The sequence below is a fragment of the Pelodiscus sinensis genome, chromosome W, assembly GCF_052426305.1.
Source record: "Pelodiscus sinensis isolate ZL-2025 chromosome W, ASM5242630v1, whole genome shotgun sequence".
Classification (NCBI taxonomy): Eukaryota; Metazoa; Chordata; order Testudines; family Trionychidae; genus Pelodiscus; species Pelodiscus sinensis.
In genome coordinates this window covers 6,328,419-6,348,721 of record NC_143084.1, presented here as the reverse complement: position 1 = coordinate 6,348,721, position 20,303 = coordinate 6,328,419, and the positions used below count along the sequence as shown (strand labels likewise).

At 50.5% G+C, this 20,303-nt stretch overlaps 1 protein-coding gene across 1 annotated transcript in view; it reads left to right on the top strand.

Moving 5' to 3' along the window:
- The window catches only part of LOC112547596 (BICD family-like cargo adapter 1), a 293,330-nt gene that overhangs the window by 19,235 nt on the left and 253,792 nt on the right, over positions 1 to 20,303 (top strand). Inside the window, exon 2 of the mRNA XM_075897779.2 lies at positions 8,927 to 9,142. Coding sequence (XP_075753894.2) covers positions 8,927 to 9,142 — 216 coding nt within the window. The remainder of the gene's footprint in view (positions 1 to 8,926; positions 9,143 to 20,303) is intronic.

Sequence of the window (20,303 nt, the reverse complement as noted above, 5' to 3'; positions counted from 1 at the left end):
GGGGAAAATCGAGTGGAGGCCTGTGGCACCTCCCGCACCGCCATCAAGAGCAAGGGGATAAGCTGGTCCCAGTGCTTCATATCCGCTGGAGGGAATCTTCTCAGCATCCCCTTCAGGGTGCGGTTGAACCGCTCTACCAGCCCGTCGGTTTGGGGGTGGTAGACGGAGGTCTGTAGCTTGTGAATATCGAGGAGGTCGCAGACCTGACGCAGCAACCGGGATGTAAGTTCGTTCCTTGGTCTGTCAGTAGTTCTCGAGGTAGCCCCACCCAGGCAAAAATCCTCACCAACTCGTTCGCGATCGTGCGGGCACGGGTGTTTCGGAGGGGGACGGCCTCAGGGAACCGGGTTGCATAGTCCATGATCGTTAAAATATACCGAAATCCAGCCGCGCTCCGCGGAAAGGGCCCCACTATGTCCAAGGCGATCCTTTCGAAGGGGGTCCCTACCACGGGCAAAGGGACGAGGGGAGCTTTCGGCACGCCGGGAGCTGCGGCGAGCTGGCAGGCTGGACATGACTGGCAATAGTCTTTGACCTCTTTGTACACCCCGGGCCAAAAGAAGCGGGCCAAAACTCGGGCCAGGGTCTTCTCATGCCCGAGGTGTCCGGCGGCGGGAAGGTCGTGCGCCAACCTCAGCACGGCTCGTCGATGGGTCCGGGGTACCAACAACTGGGCCTCTTCTTCCTGCGTCTGCGGGTTCCGCCCGACCCGGTAGAGCCGGTCGGCTCGTAGCTCAAACCGAGGCCAGTGTGCCGCCCTCTGTGGATCCACCACCGTCCCATCAACACAAGCGAGCTGGATGTAGGCCTCCCGCAGGGTGGGATCCTCCCGCTGGTCTCGGGGAAAGTCGGTCGAGTCCAGCGCGACCGGCACGTCCTCCGGGTCCGAGCGCCCTGGGTCGGCCGGGTCAGATGCGTCGCGCCCGGCGGGGCCCTCCCTCTCGAGCGACCCCTGCGGTCGGACGGCCTGGAGTTCCTCCCCCAGGAGTTCCACGCGGGGCTCGGTCGGTGCCGGGACGTCTGTAATGAGAGCTGTAAGACCTGGCCAGTCACGACCCAGCACCATAGGGTATGGCAGGTGCGGCACCACGCCCACTCGCATCATTCGGGTGACTCCCCGTACCGTCAAGGGGAGCCGGACCTGAGGATAGGTCTTCACATCCCCATGGACGCACCGCAGCTGCAGCTCCCCCTCGGGCACCGCGGTGTCAGGCAGTACATCGGGGCGGATAAGCGTCTGGCTGCATCCCGAGTCGAGGAGGGCAAACACCGCGGGATCCCCGCGGGTCCCCGCGTGGTCAGGGAGGGGGAGCAAGCCGGGGGAGTCGGGGCGGCCCCCAGACCGGCCTGGTCCTGTTCCGCCACCTCCTGAAGAGCCTGGCAGTACTGTGCTCGAAGCTTCACTGGCGGCTGTCGCCCCTTAGTCAGTCCTTCGGGCATTGCCTCTCCCTCCATGGCCCTCCCGTCCGAGATCGCCGAGAGGGGAGGAGGGAACCCCGCAACTTCTCTCTCTTTGCGGGGGTGGTTTTTTTTTTTTTTTTTTTTTTTGGTATTAGGGTCCACTGAGGAACACGCGGGGCCCTTACCTCAGGGCCGGGATCGCGTATCTTCTGCCCACATTCTCCACCATCTGTGAGGGGGCGCGAGGGGGTCACTCACCACCGTAGCGGGGGTCCGTCGTCTGTCCCCGGAATCAGTCCATTCCGTCTGGCCAGGCCTCCGCTCACGGGCGTTCCCCTCTGGGCCCCTTCCAGTCACATATGTCTCTTCGCCACACTGCCCTCCGGCAGTGCCCAAGTCACTCGCTCTGAGCCCCCCTTCCGGGGGTTTGGTGTCTCTCCAGCAGGCCTGTCCAAGCACCCTGGCCCAGCCTAACTCTCTAGCTCTGCCCTAGCTCCAGAGAGCGTCCTGCTCCCTCGGCAGCCAGGCTCACACTGCCTGTGCTGAAGCAGCCCTTCCCCTTTATAGCTCCCAGCTGGGCCTTAATTGGCCAACGCCGCCCAGCTGGGCTGAATTCCCCGGGCCTGCTCCAGGCCAGGGTTTGGCTCTTAAAGGGGCCAGTACAGGGCAGCTGCCCTGTTACAGTGACATTTGTTCAAAATATTGTTTAATTACACAACTTTATTAGTTTAATTTTCCCCAAAGTCCATGGTTTTAACATTTAGACCTTTTCACTCCCAGTGCATTGTTTAATAGTTAGATTGGCTTTTGTTTCAAATTGAGAGACTGGGTGTTTTGAGATCTTGACTCTCTCATATTCCGGGACCAACATGGCTACACAATACAGGCAGTCCCCGGGTTACGTACAAGATAGGGACTGTAGGTTTGTTCTTAAGTTGAATCTGTATGTAAGTCGGAACTGGCGTCAGCCGCTGCTGAAACTGATGAGTTTCAACCGCGGCTGAATCTGGATGCCAGTTCTGACTTACATACAGATTCAACTTAAGAAACCCAGGCGTCCCCAAGTCAGCTGCTGCTGAAACTGATCAGCGGCTGATTCCAGGAAGTCTGGGGCAGAGCAACTCTGCCTCTGGCTTCCTGTAGTCAGCCGCTGGTTGTGACGGTCCAGGCCGTGTCTGGGCACAGCTGCGGGCATCCGCTCAGGGCGAATTGCTCGAATCCGGGGTTCCTTACAGCCCCCGACTGGCGACCTCTCCACACAGGCCACAAACCAGTCTCACAGAGCGCTTCAGCAGCCTGCCTGAAGCCTCCCGAGCAAAACCCCTCCGACACCCCAGCAATATCCGTGCCCCAGATGGCCCCGGGCCTATACACGGGTGGGGGGTTCTAGCACCCCATCCCACCTACCCCGAACAAGTTCTGTCCGGTTCCAAGAAACCAGCCACAGATCCCTGGTCAATTTACCCTCTGGACCTTACCCACAAATCACGCTGGGCCAATCCTTTAGAATCTATATCTAAAGGTTTATTATTACAAGAAAGAAAAGCACGAGAGTAAGGTTATTAAAGTACAGTACGTTACATGCACCGAATCTCCCAGTTCTCGATGCAGGCTCTAGCAGAGGTGTTGCAGCTGCTGGTTAAAAGTCCTTATTGCACATCCTACGATCAGGATGGGTTCACAGGTCTTCCGGGCTCTTCAATCCCTGCAGTGCTGCCTCTGGGATGAAGTGCTGAGCTGAGAACCAAATGGCATCGACCACATGGCCTCTTTATACTCCTTCCTGGCCTCTTCTAGTCTGCCGCAAGTCACCTGGTCAGAGGCCAATCTCTATATTTCCTGCTGGCTGCCCTCAGGTGACAAATCCCATTCTTTGGGTGTGTCCATAGCCTATTGAGAGCCATTGTTCCACAGGGCTTTGCTACTCAGCCTGTCCATAGCCATGCTTAACCACATTCACAGAAATATTCAGCTTCCACACAGATTACAGATTCCTACCTACACACACAGACATTATACACTCACATAAATAGCGTACATAAGATCAACAAACAATAATCTCCCATTCAATACCCCACATGGCTCCCCCCACACCAATTTCTGGGGCCAACACCCCCACCTAGGGGTGCAGCAGCGATCTGGCTGCTTCCCTCCAATTCAGCAACGTGACACCCCCAACGCAAAATTGATGCAGGAAGTGATGCCAGTAACATCACTGAGGGCATCACAGGCCTCCCCAACCAAAATGGTGGTGTGCCTCAGTTTCCTTTTTACACAGGACCTTCTGGCTGGAACCCTTTTTGTCCTGTAAGAAGTTCCAAAACCAGTTACAAGTGTTAACCATGAAAGAGCAACATTACAATGTCCCCTTACATACCGTCTGTCGTTTGGTACATCTCCAGACAGATTACATGGTATTTTCATAAGCTCATGCACACTGTATACCGTTACAATTCTCTGCAACAATAATACATTGGTTACAAGAATTAACATCAGTAACAAAAACAATCCTATATCAGGTGTATATTGACATTCCCCATCATGCCCCTTCTCTGGCCCCACACCATTGCAGTTTTTTCCCTTCAGGTTCAACCTGCAAATCTTTGTCAAAGCAAGTCCTGCCCCTCCCCCTTGTCCTCTGGGCTCCAGGCCTGAAACCTCTGGCCAGACCAAGACAAAGGGCTGGCTGGGCGTGACTCCCTGGCTCACAATGGCCCTGGAATTCTCCCCCTTCCCCCACTCAGTGGGGTAACAGCAGTAAGCTGTAGACTCCCAAGTCTCTCCTCTGTCCCTCTCTAACCTCTGTTTCCACATGGAACCAGATATCAACCTCCCTGATTGAGTATGAGTGTCCACAGTGTCCAGAGATGGGAGCTTAATTGCCATCTCCTGCATCCTAGGGAGAGTGACCACACAGCTGTTCTGCTCTGCATACTTAGCTACCCAGCCCTTCTCCTGAATCTGAGACACTAAGTTCCCACTCTCCTCACTCACCTGGGAATAATCCTGTCACACACACACTATGACTTCCCAGCAAGCTGGTCACACACAGTCACTGGGTTAGCAGCCTGCTCCAGTTCTCTGGATGTTCCTGCCTCATCTGGAACAACCCTCAGTCCCTCTGAGACCTTTCCAACACCATCCACACTGGGTTTCCCTAAACCCAAGTCATTGGAGTCACTGTTAACAGACAAATTCTGTCTGTCAGGCACCAAAACAAGTGCCTCACACAAGAAGCTGCTGCCGTTTACAGGCAGAGCTTTCTCCTGAATGCCTTCTCCCAGCAAGGCATCGTCACCTCCCTCAGTTACAGCAAACTGCTTGCTACAAGCACTGCCAGGACTCTCCTCCCTATGAGCTTCCTTAGGCAGCAGTTCACCCTTCCCTGGCTCTGCAGCAGCCTTGCCCTGCTGAGCCACAACCAATTCCTCCTGCAATTCCCTTATTCCCTGAGTCATCTCTGGCCCCTCAGGTGGATTCACTGATAATCCCCTCTCAGGCACATAGACAGACTCACAAGAGACAGGGTCAGAGGCATCTTCACTCCCTGTGCAGCTCTCTAGATGGCTGTAAACGTCCACACCATCATTAGGCACCAGAGTTAACACACCCTCATTCTCTCCTTGTGCCCGGGCTAAGGTGTCTCCCTGCTCCCACTGAGCAGCTCCCCCCTCTGCCAGCAACACAGCAGCATCAGGCACAATATCAGGGTCACCACTGTCTGGTCTCTGGGGTTCTGGTAAAACACTGACTGACTCTACCTGAGTCACCTCATCCCTCTCCCCAGCAGACACAAACCTTGGGCCACCCCCTTCCTGGGCCTTAGCCATATCCAGACCCAACTCTGGGACAACCACACTGCTCTCAGCCTTCACAGGCTGTGGGGCACCTTCCTCAGACACAGGAAGAAACTCTTCCCCACACAGACAGACAACCAGAGACAGCTTCTCCCTTGTCCCAACACCCCTGGCTAATCTCAGGCATACAGCTAGCCACTGAGACAGCTTCCTTTACTGCCCCACTGCTACTTCCACCAGCCAAATCGCCAGCTTGCACCCACTGTGCTTCACACAAATCAACTTCAGCTTGTGCAGGTTCAATTCCACAAACCTCACCAGCCACCAGCTCCTCAACTAAAACTTCACTCTGGCCAGCCACTCCAGGCTGCCCCAGAGAAACATTTCCCTGATTTCTGGGCTCTTCCTGCCCTGGTTCTGATTCCAGCCTCACCTCTGAGGCATCAGACGGGCCCTCACCCACAGGCTCACATATAGAGACACTTTCCCCTTGGTTACAGGGAGACTGACCAGCTCCCATGAAACCAGCCACAGCTCCAGGAAACTTTTCATACCCACATGCACCCCCTTCCCAAACCTCCCTGTTAGCTACAGGTAACACAAAAGGTTTGCATTCACACATGCTTTGGGGTTGGGTCATCACATCAGCTGGGCAAAATACGTCTGCCATATCATAAGCATACCCCATACCCACAGAGTTATACATTGAACCTTCAGGAGGATACAGTCTCTCTTGTTCTTTTAGTCTCTTAAGCTGGAGGTCAAGTCTAGCATTTTCCTCCTTGGCTAGGGCCATCTTCTTTGCATGCTCTGCCTCTTCCCTCCTCTGTCTCTCAGCATATTCTGCCTTTTTCTCCTCAAGTTCCCGATCCATCTCCTTCTGTCTCTTAGCAATTTCTTCATCTGCCTTCCGCCTTCTTTCAGCAGCCTCCTTGGCTTGCTTCTGCTCCTTTTCATCCACATCTCTGGTTAATAACAACACTACCAGATCTAGTTTAGAGGCCCTTTTCCTAAAGGCAGTGCCTCTCCCCAAGCACAAATCCTTCAGAGCACTTTTGCTCAGACTCTCATACAATTCCGGGATCATCGCAGCGGCTCTTTAATCAACCAAACTCTCAACACCAAAAATCAAATTTAGACAGCGTGGGGTCCTGATCCCAAAGCTCAATTGACCAAGATCTGTGGATCCTGCCAACTACGCCACTGTGACAGACCGGGCCGTGTCTGGGCACAGCTGCGGGCATCCGCTCAGGGCGAATTGCTCGAATCCGGGGTTCCTTACAGCCCCCGACTGGCGACCTCTCCACACAGGCCACAAACCAGTCTCACAGAGCGCTTCAGCAGCCTGCCTGAAGCCTCCCGAGCAAAACCCCTCCGACACCCCAGCAATATCCGTGCCCCAGATGGCCCCGGGCCTATACACGGGTGGGGGGTTCTAGCACCCCATCCCACCTACCCCGAACAAGTTCTGTCCGGTTCCAAGAAACCAGCCACAGATCCCTGGTCAATTTACCCTCTGGATCTTACCCACAAATCACGCTGGGCCAATCCTTTAGAATCTATATCTAAAGGTTTATTATTACAAGAAAGAAAAGCACGAGAGTAAGGTTATTAAAGTACAGTATGTTACATGCACCGAATCTCCCAGTCCTCGATGCAGGCTCTAGCAGAGGTGTTGCAGCTGCTGGTTAAAAGTCCTTATTGCACATCCTACGATCAGGATGGGTTCACAGGTCTTCCGGGCTCTTCAATCCCTGCAGTGCTGCCTCTGGGATGAAGTGCTGAGCTGAGAACCAAATGGCATCGACCACATGGCCTCTTTATACTCCTTCCTGGCCTCTTCTAGTCTGCCGCAAGTCACCTGGTCAGAGGCCAATCTCTATATTTCCTGCTGGCTGCCCTCAGGTGACAAATCCCATTCTTTGGGTGTGTCCATAGCCTATTGAGAGCCATTGTTCCACAGGGCTTTGCTACTCAGCCTGTCCATAGCAATGCTTAACCACATTCACAGAAATATTCAGCTTCCACACAGATTACAGATTCCTACCTACACACACAGACATTATACACTCACATAAATAGCGTACATAAGATCAACAAACAATCTCCCATTCAATACCCCACATGGCTCCCCCCACACCAATTTCTGGGGCCAACACCCCCACCTAGGGGTGCAGCAGCGATCTGGCTGCTTCCCTCCAATTCAGCAACGCGACACTGGTCAGTTTCAGCAGCGGCTGACTTGGGGACGCCTGGGGCAGAGCAGCTGGGGTGCTGCTGGGTTAGTCCGGAGCGGCGCTGCGGGACCAACCCGGCAGCCCCCAGCTGCTCTACCCCAGGGGTAGGCAAGAAAAGCCTGGTCTGCTGGGGGGGGGGGGGGGCACTAGCTGTACCCCCCCCCCCCCCAGCAGACCAGGGAGACGGGGGTGGCGGGACCACCCAAGTCCTCCACGACTTTGCTCCGTCTCCCTGGTCTGCTGACCTGGGAGACGCGGAGCAAAGCCGCAGAGCACGCGGGCAGCGGGACAGTCCAGGCGCGCCGTGGCTGTCCCACTGCTGGCGTGCTCCGAGGCTTTGCTCCCCATCTCCCTGGTCTGCTGGTCAGACCAGGGCGACGGGGAGCAAAGCCTTGGAGCACGCGGGCAGCGGGACAGTCCAGGCGCGCTTGGGCTGTCCCGCTGCGGGCGTGCTCCAACGCTTTGCTCCCCGTCTCCCTGCAGACCAGGGAGACGGGGAGCAAAGCCTTGGAGCACGCCTGCAGCGGGACAGCCCAGGCGCGCCCGGGCTGTCCTGCTGTGGGCGTGCTCCGCGGCTTTGCTCCTGTCCCCCTGGTCTGCTGGGGGGGTCCAGCAAAGCCGCTGGACCCCCCCAGCAGACCAGGGACACCAGAGCAAAGCCGCCGCCTGGGCGGCTTTGCTCGTTTGCCCGGGAGCAGAAAGCGGCCAATGGGATTGTGCTGGGGGCAGGGGCGACTCCTGAAGCTTCCCTCCTCTCCTTCAGTTTTGAAACAGAAACAGAGCCTGGCTGCCGCATTTCTGCATGGCACACGGGGCTGCGGGGCAAGCAGGGGAGCCTGCCTGGGGCTCCCTGCTGCCTCTGTGGGCCGGATCCAGTGGCTTGGTAGGCCGGATCCAGCCCGCGGGCTGTATTTTGCCTAGGGCTGACATAGTACCACTACATACCCAATTAGGTCAGAAAGAGCCACTTGACAAGAAGCAAGTTTTATTGCAGGGTGCCTAAAGCATCACAGAAGTGTTTTTAAAGATCTCTGACAGCAAGGTAAGAATCACAGGATGCTATTAGTGATAGAAAGGATGCTATTAGATTGACCCTCCCAAAGATTGTTTGAGTTGACTCATGTTTGTCTAAATTATTAATTAGTCTGTGACCTAAATTTTCTGCTTATTGACATTCAGAGTGTGCTTTGCTGTTTCTCTGTATTCAAAACAAAATTTGGCATTTTTTACTTCTTTCTTTATCTACAAAGCACATGGGCAGATTTATTATTGGAATAGGAAGATTTTTCAGTACCTGTTTCTTGACTCTAATATAGATTTGCAAGTCATGCAGAAGTAGCAAATTCTTGTTTTGTGTTTGCATAGAAGTACAGAGAGGAACTGATGCAAAATGAGGGACATCTGGGAATGGGGAATCCAGTGGGAACATCCAGCAGCCTGTGATTTCCCCCCCCCCCTTTCATAATCTTTTTCTTTCTTTCTGTTACCTAGTATCTAGAACAAGAGAAACACGAATTAAGGCGACGGTTTGAGAACAAAGAAGGGGAATGGGAAGGAAGGGTGTCAGAGTTGGAGAGTGATGTGAAACAGCTACAGGATGAGCTGGAGAAGCAGCAGGTTCACCGTCGTGAAGCAGATCGAGAGAAAACACGAGCTGTCCAGGAACTATCTGAACAGAACCAAAGACTCTTGGATCAGCTCAGCAAGGTGAGGCCTTGTAGCAGGGGAAGTGATGAGGGCAAGGGAATTGGAAGTCCCCACAACATTAGTCAAATCTGTCATTCAGAAAAGTCTTGAACTCTTTGGTAATCAACCTTTTACACAAATAAGGGAGATTGTTCCCCTAAAAAAATCTATTCCATGTCTCTGCTCAAACTACATTAGTGTCCCTAACAAGATGTCTTGTCTTAAAACTGCACTTCATATCCTGAAGACAGGCTTTTCAAGGTGATCCACAACACAATTTTACATATTGTTAATTGTGCAATCAAGGATGTTGTTATGAATATTTTGCATCCAACTTTCCAACTTCTTTTTTCCTCTCCAGGAATTTAAATCAGACTTCTAAACAGCTATCAGCTTGAAATATCTTGAATATTTTACTATCTGCAGGGCAAGACTAATCTACTAATTACTAATCTATGTAATGATGACACCAAAGGCCCAGTTCTGTCTCCAGTTATCCAGGTGTGACAGTTATTGAGTTACATGGTCACTTGAGGATCATACACTAATTCTGTTCATGGTCTGAGCTCCCTACAGGGAGGAGCAAAGGGGGCACTTGTCATGGGGCCCAGCAATTTAAAAGGTCCTGGGGCTCTGGGCCACCACTACTGCTACAGCAGAGTGGTAGCTGGAGCCCCAGGCCCTTAAAATTACCACCAGAGCCCACACAGCACTGTCTGGGTGGAGCTGAAGGGTGGTTTTTCCTAGCTCTGACCCTTCCACCTGAGGCCCCACCCCTTCTGGGGGGCCCAAAGCCAAGCGCGCCCCCCCCCCCCATATTGTTCAGGGCTTAGCAAAGCTTGTTGCCAGCCCTGGCCATGGTTAAACATACACAACCCTACTAACATCATTGGGATTGCATAATTTTTTACTAAAGGCATAATTTGGCCCACTGCATGAAGGTGGATTAAAAACTATGATGTGAAGTTTTCTTAGCTTAAATACACACCTTCAATAATTTAAAGAAGGGTGATTAAGGTTGTCAGGCCCCAAAACTAATGCATCTTAGATGCATGATGACTTCTATTGGTTCTCTCGGAGTACCATGGAATAAAGGATACAGATTCTTAATTTTCTGACAAAGTGGGCTCCAGCCCACAAACATTTATGCCCAAATAAATGTGTTAGCCTTTAAGGTGCCACAAGACCCTGATTGTTTTTTAATAGAAATGTAATAGTCCATATGCAGGGCCAGATTAACCATTAGGCTAATAAGGTTATATCCTTAGGCCCTCCTGCTCAGGCAGGAGGCAGGGCTGGGTGAGGGAGGGGGAGTGAGCTTGCTCTCACAGTCCTGCTGGAGCCTGAAGTGCTTCTGCCTGCAAGAAAGACAAGGCAAAGCAGCTCCCTGTGGCTTAGAAAGAGCTCCCTCTCACTCCTTGACAGTGATGGAAGGGGGAGAGCAAGCAACAGGCAGCATTGGTAGGAATCGGGGAGGTTTCAGCCCCTTCTGCCCTTCCTACATGGTGTGGGAGCTCAGGCAGCCAGGACCAGTGTGGGGTTCACCCCTAGCCAGCCCCTTTCACCTGCCTGCTGCTTAGCACAACTGCCTGCAGGAGAGCTCTAGGAGCCTGGCTGGCAGTGCACCCACCTCCTGCAGCAGAGCGCCTCAGCTGGTTCTTACTGCATCTGCACACCACCTTACTTTAACTTCAGGTTTATTTAGCTTTCAGTTTTTGGAATGAAACCAGAGGTGAATCTTTTTTTCTGCCCCAACTCAAACTTCTTTTTCAAGTGGGATGTTGGGTAAGGATGTTGACAAAGCCCTGGCCGGGTTGATTTAGATGGGATTGGTCCTGCCTAGAGTAGGGGGCTGGACTTGATGACCTTCTGAGGTCTCTTCCAGCTCTATGGTTCTATGATTCATAGAATGACTGTGATTTGAGAAGGGAATGAAAACAAAGGCCAATTTCTGGGGACAGTTATATTTTTGTAGCTGTATTGACTTCAGATCGGGGTCTAGGAGAACAGATTTTTGCACAACAATAAATTTAGGTCCCTTCTGCTTTTTCACACCTGGATAAGCAGAATCTCATTCACTTTCCTTCCTAGTGAACACTTTATAGGGTGGAGGGGAGAAGCAAGGTCTGTCTGTGCCCTCTGCTTGATCCTTCATTCTACACCAGCCTAGTAAACAAACCCCATCCAAACCTGGTGGTTCTTTTGAGATGTTGATTTTCAATGAAGCCTTTTTGTTAAAGGGGGAAAGAGAACACAACAAGGGATAGCTCTGTTTTGTCTTACTCATTCAAAAGGTGAAAGCTCGGGGACTGGACTAGATGACCTCTAGAGGTCCATTCCAGTCCTATGATTCTAATTGTGGAAGAGCTAATGAATACAGAAAAAATTCATTTAGGCTGCTGGCTACAAACAGGACACTGTAGTAGATCTCTTCCCCCCCCCCCCCCCAGCTCTCTAGCTCCCACATTAACCAAAAGCCACCCGATGGTAGCCAGAGTTCCCACACAGGGCCCAGGGTCTTATCAAACGTCTGTCAGAAGTACCCAGATGATCTCCTAATTAGATTTTACTAAAGAATTTCTTCAGTTTGTTGGATTCGTATCACTCTCAGATGCAGAGAGAAAAGATGATGAAAGCTTATCTATTGGGATATACTGAGTTATCACTGAATCCAATGTAACAGAATGTTTCCCAAATGTTGAACTGCATTACCACTGTATTTGTTACCCATAATCACTAACTATAGTGGAGAACATTTCTTTTCTCTTCTAACAAGGGTAAAAAGTGTCCTCCGATCCACCACAAGTCAAGAGCATCTCAGTGGTTTGTCCCTCTTGAGCATTGAGAATGAAATTGTCAGGTCTTTGAACTATGATGATACTACTCATAACTTTGCCACAGCTAAAGTGTGACAAAATTGTTTGAGTGTAGTGAAAGTAGAATAAATGTGTTTAATTTTCCATAAATATGTATATAGATAAATGTTTGATGACTTTATAATTTTTTTGCAATATGTAGTTCATACTTGGGCTCTTCCCTCCCACTAGCCTTCGGCCCCTCATAACCTTAATCCGGCCCTGTCTATATGGTAGTATCCTTGCAAGAATGTCTCATGTGAATGTTCTAAAGTACTCCAGCATATCAAGTGCAGTACTTGGAGCAGTACAGTGCACTGTGTAGATTCAGGCAAAAAAAACCAGAACTGGAGTCAGCAGAGAAGCAGCAGCTCAAAGTGTAGTTTTGGGTCAGGATTTTGTTGTCTAGAGCTGATAGGAATACAGTGTTGGTAAAGGAAAAAATAAGGCCTGAATCACAGCACTGGCACCAGGAAAATACCAGTAGCTGGACACAGGGGTTCTGGCTGCAACTGTGCATTTACTTGGTCTTTTTGTGTATGTAGTTTCTGCAAGGTCTCTGTACAAGAGGAAAGATGAGCTTGTGGTTAAGGCATTGGACCTTGGAAAATTATAGGTTTTGTTCCTAGCATTACCACAAATTACCATTGGCATTGGGCAACTCACTTAATGGCTATGTCTAGACTGGCATGATTTTCCAGAAATGCTTTTAACGGAAAAGTTTTCCGTTAAAAGCATTTTCGGAAAAGAGCATCTAGATTGTCACGGACGCTTTTCCGCAAAAGCACTTTTTGTGGAAAAGCGTCCGTGGCCAATCTAGACACTTTTTTGCGCAAAACAAATCTCAGCTGTCTACACTGACTTTTGCCCGAACGGGAGCAGCATAGTATTTCCGCAAGAAGCACTGATTTCTTACAGTAGGAAGTCAGTGCTTTTGCGGAACTTCAAGCGGCCAGTGTAGACAGCTGGCAAGTTTTTCCAGAAAAGCGGCTGATTTTCCAGAAAAACTGGCCAGTCTAGACACAGCCAATGTGTCTTATTTTCCCATCTCTGATTTTTATTTTTAATAGAATAATCCATTCCCTAGCTCCTGGGGTGTAGACAGGGGGTGCAGGGCCTCAGGTACATGCCCCCAGTGTCCCAGGCATTGGGCCCAGGGCAACACCCCCCCGACCACAAGCCCTGCCCCACCCCTTCCACGAGCCCTGACCCTGCTCTGCCCCCTTCCTGGCCCTGTTTTGCCCCCTTGCCCCCAAATGATTTGAGACAGGGGATTACTGGCAGGCCTAGTGTGGGGTGACAGCAGGGGTCCCCCCCCCCCCACACACACACACACACTCACCGTGGAAGCAGGAGCTGGAGTGACTCTGTAGCCTGCTCTACTCTGCCTGGCCACCCTCTCCCAGCCCACTGCACTCAGCTTCCTGCTGCCACAGTGAAGCAGAGTGCAGCAGGAAGGGGTGGGGCAGAGTGGAGCAAACTGCCAGGTTGATCCAGCTACTGCTGCCATGGTGGGGGGGACGGACTCCTTCTGCCACCCTGTGCCAGGCCTCACAGTGATTCCCGGTCCACCCTGGGACCCATCCATAGGACGGTTGAGGCAGCCACTGTGGGATGCCCCAAAGTGGCAGCCTGGGGTGGCTGACCTGAACTGTCCTATGGACAGAACAGCTTTGGGTGTAGAGGAGAATTCATTAACATTTCTCTGTAATGTCAGTGTTGCTCTTAATAATCTCATATCTTATTCTGAAGATATTTTTGTGATATCTGACCTGGTAGAAGTGCTTTGCAGTGTTATGAGAGTGACCAGGATTTGATTCTTGTTCATATTATTTCCTAGGCTAGTGGTTCTCAAACTGCGGTTTACAGATCACTAGTGGTCCATGGCCTCCTTACAGGTGGCCTGTGGCTCAAACTTAGTCCCCCACTCCTCCCCCCCGCAGCGGGGGAACCCTCACTGGTGCTCCAGCCTCGTGGCCACTGAGAGACTGGAGTACCAGCTCTGGTTTCCTGCTCGGAGGGGTGTGCGCGTGTGTGTATGTATGCAGGGGCAGATAACTGTTTTGCGGGGCCCAGGGCAGCATAATCTTGTGGGGGCCCCCCTTTGCCACGGCGCATGCGCGGGGCTTTTTGAAGCACGGGGCCCGGGGCGGCCGTCCCACTCGCCCTGCCCTATATCCGCCCCTGTATGTACGTATAGAAAGCCCCAACCTTCCCCGCCAGACCCAGCTCGTGGAGAAAGACAGAGCAAGCGGCTCCACGCATTGCCGCTCTCCCCCACCCTGATGGGAGAACAGCAATGCAGTGATGCGCTGTCTGGAGGCTTTTCCCCGCTACTCCCATTGGCGGGAGTTGCAGGAGGCCGTGCCCGGAACTGACAGGGGTGCGAAGCCAAGTGCCCCCCCTCATGACCAGATCCTGCACTCTAGTCCCTCACACTCACACACACCCTGCCAAGACCCGGTAACCCCAGCTTGCTCCTGCACCCTCCCTCCTGGCCAGACCTTGCGACTTCACCCCTTCCTGCACCCCCACCCCATCCCACTCACTGGCAACCCTGTCCCACACATTGAACCCCTCATTTTTGTCCCCACCCCAGAGCCTGGGGGGTCCACAAAATCCACTAACCCCAGAAGAGTAAATCCAGCCCATGGGAAACCTGAACCTCAGTCCTCCCTGTCCCTCCCCCTCACCCTGTGAGGCTGGAGTGCCAAAGGAGTGAAATGTCTCAGTTAGGGCCACATCAGTGAAGGATGGGGGTTTTTGGAGGGCTTTTTTAACTTCTCACTTGTGTGGGCCTCAACTGATTTTTTTTTTCTGTGGGTCAGTTTCCCCCAACCCAAAAAAGGTTCCCCACCCCCTGTGTCAGTCAGACAGGACTCACAAATTTGTCAGACCGCTTTGTTTATTAGCAAAGCAGCTCTGCTAATTCACCCAGAAAATGTGAGTACTATACAAGGTTCAAACTCCTTGATTTATACAGTCAAAAGAAAGCCAAGTTAACAAGATTAAAAGAAAGGCAAAACTTCACATGATTAGTATGAGGCTAGTCAAGTATCTTCATTTCCACATCAAGCACACAGCAATCTCCTGTCCATATCTCCCTGGTTATCTCAATTGCTTTCTGCCTAACACCTAGGCTACGTCTACACTGGCCCCTTCTCCGGAAGAGGCATGCTAATTTTGAACTTTGGAATAGGGAAATCCGCGGGGGATTTAAATATCCCCCGCGGGATTTAAATAAACATGGCCACCACTTTTTTTCCAGCTTGGGGAAAAGCTGGAAAAGAGCGTCTAGACTGGCATGATCCTCCAGAATAAAGCCCTTTTCTGGAGGATCTCTTATTCCTACTTCCAAAGATAAAGGAATGAAAGATTATGTATTTCATTTATTAAACAGCATTTTGTTTCCAAGCATTACATTACTTTGTACTGCTTTTTATCCTGAGATCTCAACATTAAATGAGCCTCACACTGGTTCTGGAGTAGCTAAAGGACATAGGAAAGATGGTCTTGTGGTTAAAACACAGGATAGCAAGTTAGGAAATCTGTTCTTAGTTATGCTTCAGACTTTAGATGAAAGAATAATTCATCTTGCTGTACATCAGCCCCCCCTAAAATTGAAGATATTTTCTTTCCTCACAGGGGTAATGAGAGGCTAAATTAATGTTAAGTGATTTGTGATCTTCAGTTGAGAAAATGGTATAGATATGTAAAGTTCCCCAAAACAGTTAATATTACTATATTATGGGCACTTCACCTACCCTAGAAATGCAGCTCATTGGATTGCAGTAGCTATTTGTTTATCAAAACAGAGCAGTTGAAAATGGGAAATGAAAAAAAATATTGTATCCATTTGAAATTCATGGAGGATTTAGGTGGGCAGTATTGAGATCATAATTAATTTTCCCATCCCTGATCTAGGTTCACATACATGTATTAAGTTGGCTTTGCAGAGTTGCATTTCCAGATTTGATATTAGGGAAACAAGTTGGGCCAAATTCATCCCTGGTGTAACTCTTAAAGGTATAGTGATATTACACCAGGAATGGATTTGGTCCACAGTGTTCTAATGACTTATTTTATAAACACGTATTTAATAAAAGCCTCTCAGGGTCTTCTGTATGAGGTTGTTTCAAATAACCTGACCGAACATATCTGGAGATGAGACACCTACCCTCTGTTACTAAGTCAGCTCAGACTCTAGGACATCTTTCTGAAAACAGAAGAGCAAACTTTTGTTGCCTCAGTCTTGGAAGGATCTTCCTGTTAATTACCAGTTCTGCATACTGGGGCTTGCAATTTAATCATTGGTTTGATTTGTTTTTAATAGGGATGTTAAATAGCATGTAATTGAATAGTTGTGTAAGGGCACCAAATTTTAGTGGTTGAACAACTATTTGATAGTCCCTGGAGCCGGGGCGGCAGCCAGTGAGCTCCGACCCCACTCCCAGGGAGGCCCCTGCAACCCCATGCTGCTGCCCTTCTGTCTGGCTTCCCACACAGACCAGCTCCTGCCTGCTGCCCCATGCTGCTGCTTCTGATACAGAGGCAGCAGTACAGGGTGGCAGCAGACCTTGTCCATGGGGTGAGGGAGTCCGAGCTCCCTGCGGACAGAAGTTGCTTTGCGGTAGCAGCCCCTGTTCGCGGTGAGTCTAGGCTTGCCATGGACAGAGGCTGCTTTGCAGCAACCTCCCCTGTCCCCTCCCACGCTGCTGCCTCTGATAGAGGTAGCAGTGGGGGGGGGTGGCAGTCGGCACCACAGAGAGCAGCGTCAAAGCTGTTCCCCACTCTGGCACTCTGAGTGCAGAAGGTGGGGGCCCTCAAGAGACCTTAAAAACTCTGCTTCTGCTTAAAGACTCCCCAAGGTTACAGATTCCCTGGCCTTGGGAGATAGGTTGCCACCATCAAGTGAAAACCCCTTTCTTCTTGAACCCAGGAAGAAGCACTTTAACTTCTTCCAGAGGGGTACCCCCAAGCTCTTTTACCATAAGAGAGCTTGGAAAAAAGAAAACAAGCAGCAATCTCTGTGCCTGCCTAGCCTGAGAGGTCAGCTATCACAGACCTCCTGTTACCTTCCAGGACACAAAAATCAAATCATCACCTTAAAAAGGTGACTTTTATTAATAAAACAAAAAGATATACGTGGTAAAGCATACTAGGTTGCTAGGTGTTATAAAGCAGCTGAGAAAAGAACAGATTAAAACACAGAGCATTGTATCTCTGGAATTCAGTTTAATACAGTGTATGGGTGGGGGCGGGGAGGCACAGAGATGTTTAACCAAACAACAAAACAAAGAAAATAACCCGATCGTGTCTAAATAGACATTTCATTCTGAGACTACTTACAGAATTGTGCTTTAAGGTCCAGTCCATTTCCATTCCCACTATTCCTTGTAGGCATGATAGTTCTGCCTGGTTCAATTCTTGTTCCCCCAACTCCTGGCTTAAAACTCACACAAAAAAGCACGCAGGCATATCTTCCCATTCAAATCTCAACACCTTTTCCCATTGTCTCCCCTAGCTCCCTGCCAGCACCTGCTAGCTACATGAGTTTAACCCTTTAGTCTCAGAATGCTGGACAGCATTCCTTCTATCCATTAAAAGCTGGCTCCCTGCGTGTATTGGCTCCCGCCTGCCCCCTTGCCCTCTGTGTTGCTGCCTCTCTATCAGAGGCAGCAGCACGGGGGCGGCGCAGATCAGGTGCTCATAGGGATCTGGCTTAAAGCCAGTTCCCCATGGGCATCAGCTCTTCCCTCACCACCCCCTTGCTGCATCTGATGCATCCCCCCCCCCCCTTGCTGCCTCTGTATGTAGTCGACAGGATTAACTAATAAACCCAGGTTTATAGGTTAATCGTGTAGTCATCTACACATTGATATCCCTAGTTTTTTAAAAGTACTCTTTAATTTTGTTGTGGCTAGAATTGTTTTGATGAAGCAGCCATCAGCTGTATGCTATTGAAGCTTATTGCATTAAATCTTTGCACAGGAGGATCTATAGCAGGCCTGGGCAAAATACAGCCTGCGGGCTGGATTCAGCCCGCCAAGCCACGGGATTTGGCCCATAGACGGCGGGGAGCCCCAGGCTGGCTCCCCTGCTTGCCCCGCAGTCCCATGTGCTGTGCAGAAATGCAGCTGCCGGGCTCCATTTTTGTTTCAAAACTGGAGGGGAGGAGGGAAGCTTCAGGAGTGTCCCCCCCCCCCCCCAGCACAAGCCAATGGAAGCTGCTTGTTTGAATAACAGGTAGTCAAGAACCACCATGCCGCCCCTCCTCGGCTCAGTTATTCACTGAAGTACGTGGCCAGGCAAGCAGGTAGGCTGGCTGGGGAATGTTTTAAGCTCTGCAAGCCTTAGCTCTGCAGGCAGGCTGGTTTGGCTGCTGGCTGGTAAGTCTCCTGGTCACAGCCTGCATCTGGCACCCCAGCCCCTCCCTACCCACCCCAACCCTCTGCCCCCCCACTCAACATATCCAAACCCTCTGTCCCCCTCTTGCACCCCTACCCCCTCCCAGATCTGGAACCCCAATCTCCTGTCCCAGATCACAATCCCCTCCTACCCTAGGTCACATCCCAAACCCCTGCACTCTAGTCCCCTGCCCTAGGACACAACTGCCTCTCTCTCCTAGACTCCAGTTGCCCTCCTGCACCCCAATCCCTTACCCCAACCGCCCCTCTGCACCCAACCTCCATCCCAGACCATGCATCTCCATTAATATCATGGAAGAGTGCGACCCTCGACCACTTTCCAAAATCTTGGAGTGGCCCCATCAAAAATTATTGCCCACCCCTGATCTATAGGCACATATTGTCAGTGATGCAAAGTTGGGTTCAGAGGCTGAAGGTCATCTCACTTGAGTCAGTGTATCCTGATAAGTCATGTTCTTATGTACTACATATGCAATAGGGGATATGCCTGCCTAGATATGGGGATAGGTGCAAGATTGCAAAAGTCAGAATATTCATTGTCAAAGGGCCTGATCGAGGAGTCAACTGAAAGACTCCATTGGGCTTCAGCTCAATCACTTTATGAATTGTATGGGACTGTTTGGCTGCCCCTCCATTCCCCGATAGCTAAAAATCCCCACATCACTTACAGAACCCTGTTTATTCCACACACAAGGAATTTTCTGCAGAATTTCAAGAAAGACTTCTGATTAACAAATTAATACCAGAGCAGAGATTCCAAGATAGTCCAGCTTCATGACATATCATGACCAGGTTATAGGGACATTCTATACTAAAGCTGTAAATATGGGACATTACCACAGCTGTCTGTTCTTCCCTGGAAAGCCCTTCACCAAGCTGATTCAGTGCCCTAGCTGGATGCTAAGAAACATGTTCAAATACTTTTTAAGTGAAAATTGTCCACTTGTCTGCCCAGAAAGGGAAAGGTGTTCACAGACAGATGCAGAGAAGTTTTAAGCTTATAAAATTGCTTTAAGATCACTGTAGATCTCTCCCTATTGGTATGCTTAACAGAGGTTTGCTGCTGCTTACATGGGGGATGGCTTCATTATCTCAAAGGCTAAACTGCTTGGAACCACAAGTTTGAATTCCAGGAGGATCAGGTTAGCCCCATATTTTGAGGTAAATAACTAAATTCAGTAAGCTGCACAGGATGAATTTCAGCTCAGACCTTTAAAGTGAGGTCCTGTCTGCTCACTCTGGGCATTCAGGGTCCCATGGCCCTTGATGTAAATTTATGGTTTGTCCTAGTTTTCTTAATCAAAATGTCACTTCTCTCCATCTTTGTCAGCAAATATAAGCAACAAGTGATTTTCCTCTTTAGCAGCCCCCATGAGCACATCTTTTAACTCCATTAAAATATAATGCAGAGTTTCCCCAATGTCCGAGTGGAGAAATTTAACAGGAGGATAGGAGGAGCAGTCTTCCCTCGCCTGTGTGTGCCGATAACTACTCACTTCATCCCAGCTGTAGCTGAATTTCAGGGGTATGTACACTCAGTACATGAAATGTACACTCAGTGGATGAAATGTCTAAGGATGAAAGGTGCTATATAACTATAAGGTTCTGGTGTTTTTAGGATCATTCCTAGCTGTGACAGTAACTAGGCAATGCTGCACTACACCTTGTGGCAAAGGAGAGGGAGACCAGCAGATTTTACAAGATGAAGCTCCAGGGGAAGATTGTTTAGCATTTGCTGATTGTAGGTGTGTTTTCCATTCTCTTAAGTACCTTGTCCCTCTACTGGACACCATCAGCATAGGAGAATGGTAGGTGTTTTCCCATCTGATTCCTGCAGCAAGGCTTTACGGGAGTGAGAGGGTATTCTACTTATCAGCATCATCCTACCTTTTTCCTGGG